This window comes from Falco peregrinus, chromosome 1 (genome assembly GCF_023634155.1).
Source record: "Falco peregrinus isolate bFalPer1 chromosome 1, bFalPer1.pri, whole genome shotgun sequence".
Classification (NCBI taxonomy): Eukaryota; Metazoa; Chordata; class Aves; order Falconiformes; family Falconidae; genus Falco; species Falco peregrinus.
Genome location: NC_073721.1, coordinates 2007402 through 2022500, shown reverse-complemented (window position 1 = coordinate 2022500; position 15099 = coordinate 2007402). Strand labels below are relative to the sequence as shown.

At 41.9% G+C, this 15099-nt stretch overlaps 1 protein-coding gene across 1 annotated transcript in view; it reads left to right on the top strand.

The window, feature by feature from the left end:
* Positions 1-15099, top strand: part of MGMT (O-6-methylguanine-DNA methyltransferase) — a 168667-nt gene extending 153568 nt beyond the window's left edge. The window contains exons 6-7 of the mRNA XM_055794399.1: positions 6790-6929; positions 13825-15099. Of these exons, the coding sequence (XP_055650374.1) occupies positions 6790-6929; positions 13825-13956 (272 nt within the window). The 3' untranslated portion in view covers positions 13957-15099. The remainder of the gene's footprint in view (positions 1-6789; positions 6930-13824) is intronic.

The following is a 15099-nucleotide window of genomic DNA, read 5'->3' as shown; positions in this document are numbered from 1 at the left end:
GACTTCCAGGGAGTTTAACCTGCAGAAATACTGCTGGATGAGGTCCAGGGAGAGTTACTTCTTTCCAAGGATAGAGTTTGGCCCCACAACCCCTTCAGCGGTCTGAAGGGAACTGCGTGTAAAACTGTGTTAAACTACAGATCAGAAACGGCTCCCATTAATTGGGTTTTAACATAGCTTGGCCTCTTAATGAGAGTCAACCTGAACATTATATGTATTAAAAGGAAAGCATATTGGTACATTTTTCATTTAAGTGATACAGATATATGGTACATTTATCAATTATAGCTGCGTTTATGTTTTATTATATTACATATTGTGAACACATACATGCATAGGCAATACATAAAAATGTTATAAAAGCAGTCCCCTAGCCCACGTTCCTGTACCGCACAGAAAGGGGAACATCATGACCCATGGGAGGAGAGTACGAGATAACACCTGAGCCACATTATCCAATGCTCTAGTGTACTCTCATGGCTTTAATATGGACTGCCTAATATTTATGAACTGATGTTTGGAATTTCATTAAGTATTTACTCTTGCAACGGTATCTGCAGAGCAGTATTCAGAAAATAGAGGAGATTGTACAGGGCTTGTGCTGGGGCAGACTTAGGCACTGCAGGGGCTGCTGCAAGAACTTAGGTTCACCAAAGACGCAACATCGGAGGGGGCAGTTGAGTTCAGCCGTTGCCAGTGCTACATGCTGGGTTGGTTTGGGGTTTTTGAATTTTTGAATGCTTAGTGGCATCTCCTTGAAAGGTTCCTAGTTCTGTAGTCAGAATGCATTGCAGTTGACCCTAATTTATCTCCAGATAAATGTAGAACAAATGTAGAGTGTTTTCTCTATTGGGGGAAAATGCAACATGTTTTCAAGGAATATCACTCTTTTAGTTGTGCCGCAGAAATATGCACTAGCAACACAACTTTACTGCTGTGATCCATGGGGCATAGGGGTATGCTAGTGAGAAATAGTATAAAGTAAATAAAGAAAAACATTTCAAAATGTGATACATCTGCAGTCGAGGTGTGCTGTCCGTGACAGTCCGGTGGCTCTGCCCTGCAGAGGGTGGCACTGAGCACCCGCCTCTTACGCCGCAGGGAGTAGACAGAGAGGTCCATGTCCTCTTGGCCAGCAGTCCCATGGGGTCAGATCTGAATAATATGAAAGTGTTAGGGTTTCAGGTATAAATACTAATTTAGCTATTTAAATGCCATCAGAAATAGGGCAGAGTGTGGGAAACTATTGGATGAGTTGCCTGAACGATGCGATGATAGAGTGACGGTGGGGAAGGAGCAATGTGGCAGTTGTTTTGGAGGGGTGGGAAGAGTCCTTTAGCTGGAGTCGAGGCTGGGCAAGGATAGCGTAGGAAATCTGTGCACACCATGAGTATGAGCTCAGCCGATGAAGGTTGGGAGATTAAATAGGTGCATGGGGTGTTGTATGCTGCAGAGTAGCTGATGAGCAAGTGATTTTTATTCTGCAAGGAAGTTTTTTACAAAAATGTTTAAAAAAAGAGGTTTAGGCTGATGCTTTTGAGGCAGGAGGTTTCCTTTAGATCTCTGTCTTCTACATGGAATTGCTGTGGTTTTAACTGGGGAATTTTTGTCCAACTGTATATCTAAAATAATGGGCACAGAGATGCCCTTGCAGGTCTTGAATGAACTAGAGGTGGAATCCGGTAAATACTTGTCTAATCCCTCCATTATTTACCTGTTAAAATGAAATATGATTTTGTTGGAACTTTTGCTTCTTTCATTTTTATAAGTGAACTTTCTTTTTACTCTAAAGTTGGATGAGTGGATTATATAAAGTCAGTAATAGGTACTCTAAAATTAGATTATTTTTGGATCTTTATTCATAAAGCTTAGTCATTCAGAATGACCAAGGTCTTTGCTTTGGTTGGGCTATTTAATCAATCATAAAGGTAAAGTTTAACTTGACTGTTTTCAGTTAGGCACATTCTGTCTTCTCTAATATATCAAAATCACACATGCAGACAGCAGCAATAGAAGTTCATAGTCTTTTCTCAGTGACTTTGGCAAGATGGTTGCACCCTGATTTTAAGGAATCCGTTGTTTCTGTAGTGGTGCGATGCTTGGGCTATTTTATGGCATACAGTATCACCATACTGTCTAATCTATATTCACAGTAATCCTTTAACAGCAACTAATAACTGCATTTTTCACTGTAGAGTACCAGTGGTCAGGGGCTAGCAGCCACTGTAAAAGGGAAGAAAATTTATTTCTTGATCACAACAAGAGCAAAATATAATAAAAGTTACAAAACTAGACAAGCATCTGTCTTTCACATACCCCTTGCAAGTCCAGGCTAGGATAGGGCAGCAGTGGTTGTTAGTATTCAGATTGCTTTTTAGGTGACATGCTTAATATGGCTTTAACAGCTTGCTTACTAGTGAAGGAGGTTCAAAATTGCTGAAAATCAGCCCTCTTGCTTGCATTAACTATTCACACGGTTGCCTTTTGTCAGTAGAAGTTCTTCAGTTTGAATCTGAATCTGTTCTTCCAAGGTCCAGGAGCCAAACTAAGTTTTCTGGATTAGGTGGAAGCTCGTGCTGCTGTGGGACCAGCTGTTTTGTAGAGAAATTTTGAAATATTTTTCAAGTGTTATACTTGGTTGTATTTTTGTCAGTAGGAGTAAAGGGAAAACCACTAAGCATTAAAAAAAAAAAAAAAAAAAAAAAAATTCTACGTAGCACCCCAGACAGCCTGCGAAAAAGCTGGCAAGAAGGGGTGAGTATTTCTAACTCTTTCTTTCCATTTTCAAAAAGCCTTGGTAAAAAAAAACAAGAAACAAAATCAAAAATACCCCACCCCCCCAGCAAACAGAAAAACTAACATTCCCAGCAATCTATGTTGAGGAGAAGGAAAAAATTCGTCTGTCTTTTTTCCATCTTAATCAAAGGGATTAAAAAGGATGTAAAATCAGACTGTATATCTTCTGAACCTCTCTGGCCCCATGAACCATGCAAGGAGGGGCAGAGAGGGGCAGGAGGGGGCTGACGCTGGTAGCTCTGCTCTTCCCACTCTGTGCTGCCCGTAGCATCCATCCTGCCAGCCCTGGGCGCTGAGCCCCTTACTAACACCATAAATGCTCTGGCAGCGCGTATGACTTCACTAATTGCCACCTTCAGTTACACTGTTAAAACTTACGATACGGCTGGTGTTAAAGTAAACTTGATTGTCACTCGATTTTCACTCGTTATCCCCACGGATGTAACGTTCATATGGAGAATTAAAGTCTAGCGGGTTGTCATGAGTGACCCCTAGAGCGTTTAGGCATTAACAGCAGGTTCAGGGTCAGTCCCTCTTTTTAGGGGCTTGCAACTTATCTGTGAATAGTAATTTCCAATCAGTCCTGGCACATCCACTCCCGGCGTGGTGGTGCATTGCTTTGCCGATTTACCGTCAGTTGGTGAGGCCGGTAGTAACGCACAGTTAGGAGGTTTGTGACCAGCGAGTAAGGCAAGGGTGATGCCCGTAGGAGGAAGACATCCCAGAAGTCATTCACCCATCGCCTATCATTCAGGAGGGGCTGTTCAGCCTGGAGAAGTGGCTGCAGGGAGACCTCCTTGCAGTCTTGCAATATTTAAAGGGGGCTGGTACAAAAGCTGGGGACAGACTTTTTAGTAGGGCCTGTTGCAATACAACAAGGGGTGATGGATTTAAATTAAAAGAGGGTAGATTCAGACTAGATATAAAGAGAAATTTTTTTATGATGAGGGTGGTGAAACACTGACACAGGTTACTCAGAGAGGTTGTAGATGCCTGATCCCTGGAAACGTTCAAGGTCGGTTCGGACAGGGCTCTGAGCAACCTGATTGCATTGAAGATGTCCTTGCCCATGGAAGGGGGTTGGGACAAGATGACCTTTAAAGGCCCCTTTCAACCCAAACCATCTTGTGATTCTGTGAAACCTCTCAACTGCCTTTGTAGTCCCTGGGTGCCACGGACATAGTAGCTGGAGGTGGGAGTGGGTCCTTAGGGCTGTGGAGAATTGAAAACCCAACTCAGTTGCAGATCTCTCCCTTCCCCATCCTTCAGTCCACCTTCACGCCCACCTTCCCAGTGCAGCTCCAGCTAACAGTGGGAATTGGTGAATTGTGCGTTTTCACGTAAAATCTGACCAATTAGCGATGGCTTTGATGAGCAGGAGCATTCAGCAACATGAGTTGCTTTGTGTTGGCCGTAATGCTTGTTTGTTGGCGAGAGGGCAGTCCAGAACCTGCTCGCCTGGAGGGAGTACTTTTGCTGACAGCAGTGCAGGGCGTGCTGTAGGTGGGTGCAGAGAAAGGAGAGAACCTCGGATATATTTGTGTGATGTGGTTCGGTCCAGCCATTGCTCTGCCGGCATCTGCCTCGCTGAGATGGCGCAGGCATCCTCGGCTCGCAGAGGTATGAAGTGTTTTCACGTAGCGAGAGAATTTGTGTGCGTTAATTTTTATGTGCGTATTTTACAGCACTTTATAATGATATTTAACAGCATAAAATGTTGGCACACGCTGAAAATTGGTGAAAGTTCAGCCATCTAATTTGGGCAGGTTATGCTTAGAGGCACTCACACTTGCAGACAGTTTAATAACAGTATTTGGCACTGTCTCTTAGAGCTGCTTAAACTAATTAATGCATTTGCTCCCTACAGGATGAAATTGAGTTTTCAGATACATTTATAAAATGATGTGCATGATTGCTAAATTTTTCATTCTTTTGAACTATAACTTTGAGTGTTTTATGTGGGTGCGGAGGCAGTATATATTCTCCCATGAAAAATGTACAGTGGCTCTGGAAAGAGGATAATCTCTGCCCCGGCTTGTCAGAAGAGGATAATCTCTGTCCCTCTTTTAGCGTGCTAAAAGGTACTCAATAATTCGGGCATCGCCTGGCACAGTGGAGCTGTCACTGCGGTGGGCTCCGGAGCTGCCCCTTCCTCCCGCAGCCGCTCAGTGCTCCAGCACACTCTGCACCTGCTTCTCCCCTTATTCCTACAGGTTTCAGAAAGTTACAGGTCCGTCACGTCCCAGCCTGCTGCCTGCCCTGCCAAAAAAAGGGATATTTTTGGACTCGGGCCCTGGCGACATACAGTCACTGCGTTTCATTGATTTAAAAGATGACATCAGGCAGTAATTCCCCAAGACCTCTGAGCAGGCGAGGTTAACACTAATCTTGCCGGCTTAAAAAGAATGTTAAAAAATAATAAGTAACAGTTTGATTTGAAATAAACCTTTCTGAAGAAATCACAGTAAACAAAATCTGTTTGCCTAAGGAAACCCTCCTAGCAATCAGCTAGTAACACAACTGCTTGTGCTAATGAACCCAAAGCTGTTAATGTGGTTTCTTCAGTTAAATTGATTCATGAATTTTGAAGAGAACATTATCTAATGAATTTTCTTTGAATAGAAAGCAATTAAAAGGACAAATCAGTCTGATTAACCCCAAAGTCACCCTACTGCCACAAATGGTGTACAGTTTGAAATTATATCATAAAAAACTAGAGCAGATTTGCTATCTCTTTGCCCTCTACTAATCCATGTAAATTAATGAACAACAAAGTTAATTTCTTTGATGACCCTTTTCTCGTATCACCTGGATTATGCTGATGTTTAATTTGCTTAATGTTATAATAAAGACTAAACAGATTTTTTCAATGAAGTGATTATCATTCCCTTCAGTTAAGAAGTGATTTTTATTATTTAACACACACATAATGGTGTATGGGTTTCCTTTAAGAACAAAATCACATTTCACTATGTTCCTATGTAACATAATCAATGTCTTTTTTGACAACTGAAGAAAGAAAATGGTTTTAATCAGTTTGTTTCTTTGCCAAAGCAGGATACTGAAGCTCTCAGCTGGGGGAAGGGGTCTCTTCCCCCCACTTTTTTCTTTCTTTTTTTTATTCGCCTGCTCACTCCTCTCAGTAAGTTATTCACTAGTTAGATCTTCAAAGCTTTTACAAGTGCCTTGGAAGAGCAATAGGTGTTCAACCCAACTAAAATCCAAACACAACTATCAATTTTCCTTTTGTAAAATAATCCTGGGTTGGGAAGGTAAAACCCGGAGATGCAGAAGAAAGCTGGTCCTAATGCATTTGCTTATTCATTATTTCAGCAATTGGAACACTTAGAAGCAATTTGCTGGTGAATTAAAATTAAAATAATGGAAGATACTTTTTTTTTTTTTTTTCCGGAGCTCTGTATCATTAAGGATGTGCCGTACATTCAAGGTCACAGCTAGTCCTTACATTTCGTAATGTCTGCAATGCTGAGCAGTAGCTTGGGGGTCTCGACTATAAAATGCAGTCAGCCAGGATAATACCGAGTCCGCTGGCTCTAGGGCTTCTTCTACCGCGTGTCCCAGCTGAAGTTGGAAATTAGCTGGAGATGCGAGGGCTTTGTAAAATAGGTAGAGCCGGTTATTTCTTCCCTTTTTAATTTGACTCTATGCTAATTTATACTCTGCCAATTTAATGGAAAAACCACATTGTATGAGTTAACAGGATAATTGTACTTGAAGCAAATTAAAAATATAGGAAAATCAAAGCCTTAAATCCTTTTTTATAGTGATCGGTTACTTGAAGCACTCTTTCTAATAATCATGTATTTAAATGTAGTAATATAGGATACAATAACAGGACAGTGCATCGGGGCTGTTTAAATTTAAATTAGAAAGCTGCTATTGAGATTCTGCTTTGTGTTGTGTTTTTTGAATATTTTATCTTGGCTTTTTCAGCCATGCATACGAACAGTGCTGGCTTCATCTTCTTTGCAGATTCATTCACCAGACAAGTGTTGTGGACCCTGTTGAGAGACGTGAAGTTTGGAGAGGCCATTTCCTACAAGCAATTAGCAGACCTCGCAGGCAACAGCAGAGCAGCGAGAGCGGTGGGAGGAGCAATGAGGAGCAATCCTGTAAGTTCACATCAACTTTTAAATAAAGTTGATGGAAGATGCTGGATTTAGAGAGCTTTGTGGCTATATGTCATTAGATTAAATTTATCTGCTATGAAAGCTCGTCTACCATGAGTAATAAGGTCAGTAAGTGTTTTTAATCAGCAATAATGCACAACCCAGTTTACTGTGATTTATTCCCTACCATTTATGGTGTTAGATTTGAAAGAGAAACACTCCTTTTAATTCATCAGCCTCTACACATTTTGTTGTCCTCAGACTTCCATATGTATAATACTTAGCTGAGGGAAGGCTTTTGTCCCCAACACAGACCTCATTTTGACAGGGTGTGAGTAGCTTTGGTTGTCTTAACAGCAGTCTGCCCTCTCTGGCATGGATACATTTCCGGAATTGTGGACAAGAAGGGATTTAAAATCATGCAGGTACATCTTTGAATCAAATTTCTAATTGTCAATATAGTTTTTTCCCCCGCGTACTGCAAACCAGAAGTGTCATTTCCCCATTAGATACAGGTGAGTTGCCTGAATTTGAACCAACTGGAGGCAGCAGTGCTCTGAGTTACGCCTGTGGGTTTTGGAAAAACAGTATAATAGTTGGTCTGTTGTCTTCCCGGTAGTTATCCTTCCCTTTTAGTTGTCAAGGTTTAGATTTCCAGATGTATGTATGCACCCGCCTCACGCTGATTGGAGTAGGTGAGTTTGGTGGGTCATATATCCCATTGTGGCTGGGTTCGCATCCCGTTAGAAACTGGAGGGTTTCTGGAACGGATGGGTGTCCCTGCACTGCCCGGGGAGTGGAGGAGGCAGTTCAGTTCTCTAAACCCACAGAGTCCGGGCTTTGGTCTGCAGGACAAGACCTGCCATGGCGGCAGAGTGGGGAGCGCGGTACCCGGGCGCTGCGGTGGGTCTGCACTGCTTGGGGTGGCTGCTGCAGCCAGCCCGGCTGCTTCCCACGCGAAGGAGAGGAACGGAAAGGCGGGCAAACAGAACGCCACGCTCTCTGTCTTTACACATTCGTTCCCTTGCTACTTGCCTTGAAAAATATAAAAAACTGATTTCTGTTAAGATCGCTGGGGCTTTTTTGGCCATCCTTTAACATATTTCCCCTCATTACCGCTTGCCCTGAGCAACATGTGCCTTTCCATACCCAAATTCCTCTCCTTTTCTCCAGCGTTGTACCTCTGTAATCTCTGTACCTCTGTAATCTCTGACCTCCTGTGTTGCTTTTACATTCAGTCCTCTCGGTATTTTCTTTCATAACATACATATGAGACTGCAATGTGTAGTCGCAGAGTGGGTTAGAAAATCTGTTTTCACAAGAGCTGGTGGCTTTACATACAGAAGTAATAAAGGTGAGGGGGGTTTGCTGTGCCACATATTATCTTTGTATCTCACCTCATTCATAAAATCAACCTGCACATGATGCATAGTCAACCTGCATATTACAGCTCATAGGTCTGAAAGACCATGTAAGGATATATATGGGAAATAGGAGAAACATAGTAAATAGATGCTCGCATTAAGTGCAGAAGGACTATGTGTGTGCTTGCTTGTGGAATGTGCACGAAATTACAAATTGACTACAGGAGTAGTGATAAAAATGTGCTTTGGAATGGGCAGGGCTCTCATTACAGTTTTTACTTCCTTTTATTATCAGCTTTTTATTATGAAATATTGGGGTGGTATTATATTAATATATCTATTTTTCCCTAAAGCTATACATTTTTGTCTATAATATGCTTAAAAATTTTCTGCTGGGGATGGAAAACACTGCAGCCATAGTATGGGACGGGAAATAACAATAATAAGGTAGGACCCTATTTAAAAAAAATTGCAGTAGCTTTGCTGTATATTTTCAGAACTATTTTCATCCTTCCTCACAGGGGAAAAAGCAGGAATTTTCACACCACAACCTGCTGTTACCGCTACTTTGGATGCTGCTGCTCCACTGCAGCCTGAGGGCAAAGCTGGGTACATTTCTAGGCGATAGCAATTACATATCCTTTTGCACAGCACTATATTGTTATTCTTTGAGAACTCTTTCCTGTAGGTTTGCATTGTATTGCCTTATCTTAAAGTACACCATATTATATTGGAAAGCATTCCATCATATTAAAATAGTTTGTATTGTCAAGTACAATACAGCGTATTGACTAAACATAGCTTTATACAGCTTATATGAACTGTTTCCTAGGAAAATATGATATACGCTTAAAATATCAGGATGTAGTCCTTTATTGAGCTTAGAAGCTTAAACCCATTAGACATTATGTGAGTTTCTGTGGTAGTGTGCTACTTGCATAGAATTGCAGGATACCCGTGAACCTGGTACATGTATAAACACACTCGCAGTCTGTTTATCAGATGAGATATTGAGCTTTGAATCTAACTAAACAGTTCATTAAACTGAACACGTCATCTGGACTGCAGCATCATTAACATATCAGCACAGAATGCAAAGAGCTGTGGTGTTAACAACTGCTACACCTGTGATGTGAGCTTTAGGATATAAATACTGGTTTTGAGGAGCAATTGCTTCGAAATTGTTGCAGAAATGTGATGTTTTGTTAAGCAGCAGATTAGTGATTTTTGCTCGCAGGAGAGAAGCCAACACTAGCGATTACTTGTATTGCAAATGTGAAGGAAAAGTGAATACTTCTGTCAATGATTGCTGCAGAAGCTATGCAAAATAACAAAATATGTTAGCACCTTGAGATGCTTCCTATGATTAAAGGACTAAATTATAAACCTGATGATTAAGTCATAAGCGTGATTTAATGAGGGTAATAGTAACTAAAAATGAGTATTGGAAATAAACGCAAGCCTGGCATTGCATTGTTCCTCAAACATGTTGATAAAATTGCAAATCTCACTTTTTTCCACAACATACCAGAACATTTTCCCCTTCTGCTAATCAGGGACTGGTCTTTAATTTTGGTGACGGGCATTCCACAGGTTTCCCTTTGTAGTTGGGTTGCTTCACATAATTCATACGATGACCTTCAACTTTATGAGAAGGTGGAATAGGTGCCAGCAGCAGCTGAGAGGTGCAACATCTTTGTTTCAATTTATGCCAAGGACATGGTGAGGATGTCTCACCTTTTGCAAGAGAAACTTCAAATAGTTTACTGCGGTTCACATTGATTGCAAGGTCTGTGGTCCTCAAAGGGAACCCATAAAGTTCAATTAAAAATCTCATTAGACTAGTATAGGAGGATCAAAAAGAAATCACAGAGACTCATGGGAGATGGCGAATGTTGGGCTGATTAGTCCAAGGCCATCCTAATTGACTGTTCTGTGCCTTAAATAAGACGTCTTCAGTGGTCTGTTAACTGTAGTTGTAGCTGCGTACGTTGTTTTTTTATATTCTCTCCAGTTGTGTTATTGTTCAGGCTAAAGCGTGGCTGCGTGTACAGCTCGGCACTAATATCAGTCTGTCTTCGAGATACTGTTCAGCCAAACTGTTTTAAACATTGAGGATGGGAAGGAGTAATCATGCATTTATGAGAAGATTGCAAAGTATGGATTTGAAATGTTGCGGGCACATAAAACTACTTGCGCATTAATTCCTTCAGTGGCTGCAGTAACCCAGGACCCATGCTGGGTCACCTTACGGTGTTTGTTTCTATTGAGGAAGAGGGGGAGAAAGAGCAATAGGACATGAGCAAACAGAAAGATTATTTTTTGCCAAGCGTGATTCTCGTGGTGTGTTATAACGTGATATTTCAGCTCTTTCCGTTATGACCTGGCTGATCTGGTTTTGACAGTTTGGCAGTTTCTGAAGGTCTCCAGCCCATCAGCGCTATAATGGGACGGTCAGGTTTCCGTCGCCTCAAATTGAAAACTCTTAACGAGCGGAGCGCCACGGCAAGCACCGCTCCGCTCCGTCCTCAGACAGAATTTGCTAAATGCAGTTCAAAGACGATCAATACCTTGCACAGGGAGTTTTTTTCCCCACCTTTTTTCTAAACAAACGCATTATTGAGGAGTTAGTTTATTCACAGATTGCCACGAGCGTTAATGACCACCCGAGTCTTGTTCTGCCAGTCACCCAGATGGCTGTTGATAAAGATTTAGCATCATGTTCTGAGTGTCAGGGCTGTCAGTAGTGCTGAACCATTTGACCAGAAGAAAAAACGCACAGGGAGCTATTGATTACAGCTTCTCAGTGTCACTTGTTCACCAGGATTTAGGTATTGATGAGGCTGCGAGTGAAAACAAGCTCTTTCCCTTGTGGGCCTCTACCCAGAAGAACAAAAGCAAAGTTGGAGAAAATATTCAGCTGGTGCCCGAATCAGAGGGACTCCGTTATTGATCCAAGGGCCCCTTCATGTTATTTTTGTCGGATACAAATCTATGGGTTTGGAAGTTTTATAGCGTTTGAGGTAGGGTCTGTGAAAGTGATAGATTCATGTATTAGATGAATTAGATTTCACAGCATGAAGATTTCATTGGAGCTATAATATTATGAGCTCCTTGGTTATTGATAAAAATTACATTAAATGTAGCTGAGGCATTAAAGCTCCAGACTAGGGTAGTACTCCCTCTAAAATGTCCTTAGGGCCCTAATAAATTTTAGCAGGTTTAATTATTTTAGTAGTCAGAACGTTGTCACCACAATTAAGCCAAACTGAAGCAATATTCAATATTTTTAAATTACAGCGTTGATACAGCCTTTGTACTGCATTTTCTTTTACGTCTGACACTATGGAGGGTGATGTACGGGCACTTGCCTTTGTTAGGACAAACTCAGTATGAAATTCTTTATTTGGGGGTGGAAAAAGCTGCGTTTATTTCATACCCTCGTCTTCTTCCTTGATGGTAAGCAGCTCAGCGACGCATCCCTGCGTTTGTGAATAGGTCCTGCACTGACCCAGGGATCAACCAAGACCCCGCACAGCATGCCAGCTCATACCACCTGCAAATAAAGTCTTTTTTATTTTGTTTCCCCTCTTCTTGGGCACATCTTCCATCTCCTCGCACAGTTTTTGGCAGGAGAAGTCATCAGCTTAACCCCCTGACAAAATTCCCCAGTACATGGACCCACCCCTCGTTCCTCCCCCACCCCCCACCCACCCCCAATTTCAAGCATCCTTGCCCATCTGAGCACAGCAGGGAACAGGCTCGGAAAGAGGTTTTGGCCCCTGTCTGTAGCAAGATTTATAGCCTTACCATCAAAATATGCTTATTTACTGTATAAGTTTTTGAAGAATTGCAAATTAACCTTGGAAACTTTTTACAGTGTGTCATTATGGCTTGTTACAGCTTTGTCACTCAAGAAAATCCGCCTGCAGTAACTTGTGCACGTGGATTGTAAAGGTGGAGAAATCCCAAAACAGAAAAACACTTGCAAAAAACAACTTCTTTAAAGAAGTCATAAACCAAGCGCAGGATGGCACGGTATAGAGTAAAGATTTTATTGGTGCTCACTGGAGTTGTCATGGATGCATAATTCACTTGTGGTATTGCCAACTCCAAATAAAGCAGCTATTACAAGCATTTTTTTCAAACCTTGATTAACAAAAAGCACCTATGTGTATTCCCATTTAATGTGATAGCCTGTGGGCTGAGATTGAGATTTTAAATTTCAGCCGTTGAAATTATTTAACAAAACCAAAAGAACCCAAAAAACCCCCCAATTTATAAAGGTCTGGCCAGTAGCTGTTCAGCTGCTTTGGGTATTGTGTGTCCCAGACTCAAATATGAGCACAGCTTGAACTGTACTGAAATAACTATTAAATGGGATTAAAATAAGTCAGTGTAAAGTGTGTAATTTGTCTGTGTGTCTATATATAAATAAATTCTACTTTTTGACTTAAAATATCCAAATTTGTTAAAACTGCACTTTTTAGTGAGTTATTGTTTTCACAGCTATAGTATTGCGATCGAATTACTGTGCAGTTACCAAAACACAAACAGCGTGATTAGAGATGATGTATTGCATTTTTTATGGGGTGTACTTCAACTATGATAATCACCTGTAATAAAAAATAATATTTAAAAAAAAAAACGCGTTTATGTACTTCTCTACATTATCAGTCTATTATGTAACTTCTTGCATTGATTTTTCAGAATCCATGACATTTGGCTATAAATGATACCAAGTAGAAGGCATGATGAAAACGAGTTAGGTATGAATTAAATCTCTCCTGTTGTAGGTTTTAAAAATTCACAACCCATTTTGGATTGACTTGCTGTTAAATAATAAATAGCAGCTTGTTCGTATAGAGAATTTTTCAGCAATGCACATAGAGGTGCTACAGCGAGAGGAGGAGATCTGCTGCGCTAGCAGGGGTTCAGGAATCTCACTTTGGAAGCGCTCTTCTCAGTGGCCTGTGTTGCTTTTATTCCCAGAAATGTGTCCTGTTCTTATCCTGGGTGATGATTAATAGTCGTCCTGTGCCTCTTTGCTCTCCTTCTGTGTGCTCTGGGTCTGCAAGGCTTCGTCGCCCACCCTGGGCGCTGAGGGCTGGCTGCTGGAGAGGGCTGGTGCAGCACAGGACAATGTGCTGCTTGCAGAGAACTTTTTAGATAGGGATCTAACAGATCAGTTTTACCCTTGTAAGACTTTACGTTGTTTCTATGTATGAAAATTTCTGTCCATACTTATTTTTGCTAAGAATCGGGCTGGCCTTCAGAGCCCATGCTCAGCACTGTTTCCGCACGGTCGCAGCTGAGCCAGGCGCATGGCCCTGGTGCTGTGGCTGTCCCCTGCTCCCCGGTACGCCGGGACTCCGCCAGTGTGCTCTTTCACGTGGCTCCTTCAGTCCCCATCCCTGCTAGCCTGGTGGCAGACAACTCCTGGTTTAGCGGTGGATTTATGGGCATCCTCCCCAGCCGCCGCTCCTCTTTGCCTTCACCCTTTGCTGCCTTCCTTATTTTTGTGTGTTTTGCAGATCCCGATTATAATACCGTGCCACAGGGTGATTTGCAGCAGCGGGCAGAGTGGCAACTATGGAGGGGGAAACCTTATGAAAGAGTGGCTTTTGTCACACGAGAAGCTCCAGAAAGAGAAGTTAGCATATTGATGCAGCTCAGCCACAGCTGCTAACCAGCCAAGACATACAACCGCGGATACTTGGCTTATAACAAGCTCTCAGAGCACCCAGCAGAATTCAGAAAAATGGTAAATATTTGAGTGACATATAAATATAATGCAACATCCAAAGTGAAATGTGTGGTGGCACCACTATATTAAAAAAGCGGGATGCGTCCTGAGGGATGCAGCTCAGCTGCCCTTTCTTGTTTTTACATTTTACAGCAGAATGACTACAGTGGTCCAGGCCTGTTGTGCATGGATTTTGTTCCCATCTCCAGTCCTGTTTTGTTCTATTTTTAATGTCCATTAAAGCACGGATAAGGGAGTAGGAGGGACATGGCAAATGTGAGGTGCAAGCCTCTCCCTAAGGAAGCATCTGGCGCTCGCCGAGGGGCAGCCAGCGAGCCCAAGCCTGAGCCCATGCTCACTCCCGCCCAGCCTGGCACGCTCAGCCCTGCCAGCCTCCTGCCCAGGGCTGCCCGCACCTCCTCGGTGCCTGCAACGGTGCGTTACCTAAACAGGAGTTCACGGAGCACATTGAGATGTATTCAAAAGCAAGCGGCTATTGAATTGCCTCTTTCCAGCTTTTCTTTTTGGATTGTGAGAGATGGGAATAAAAATTGTTGCCTTTTGTGCAAAAAGCAGGTGGAAGAGAAGCTGCTGACAAATTGTATGAAAAGTGTATTTTAAGTAAGCAGTCTGATTAGCGCAACTTGGGCAGAATATTGAAAAGCTCATCATTAGTTGTGTCTTCAGCAGCAGCACATTTCGTTTTGTCGTTTGATTTGTTGCACTGGATTTTTGCATTTCTCTGTTAGGTGAAGCTTTATTTCCAGTAGCCCCTTTGTAGGAAGGATTGAAGCATTCAAGAGATTTTGAAGCTAAACTTTGAGGTGGTTTAAGCAGGGTTCTCTGCAAGTATGAGACACCAGAAGCTGAAATTTTCAGTATGGGAATCGTAAATTGTAACATGGAAATACTGATTTTTTTTTATGTGTTTTATCATATTTTCATAGATGTCTCTTTAGAAAGGCCATTGCTAGCCAAAAAATTATTGTGTTACAATGCGTTAGTTAATACAGTATTATTGATATCTCAGAATTACTTCAATAAAAAAACTGCTTTGCATGTA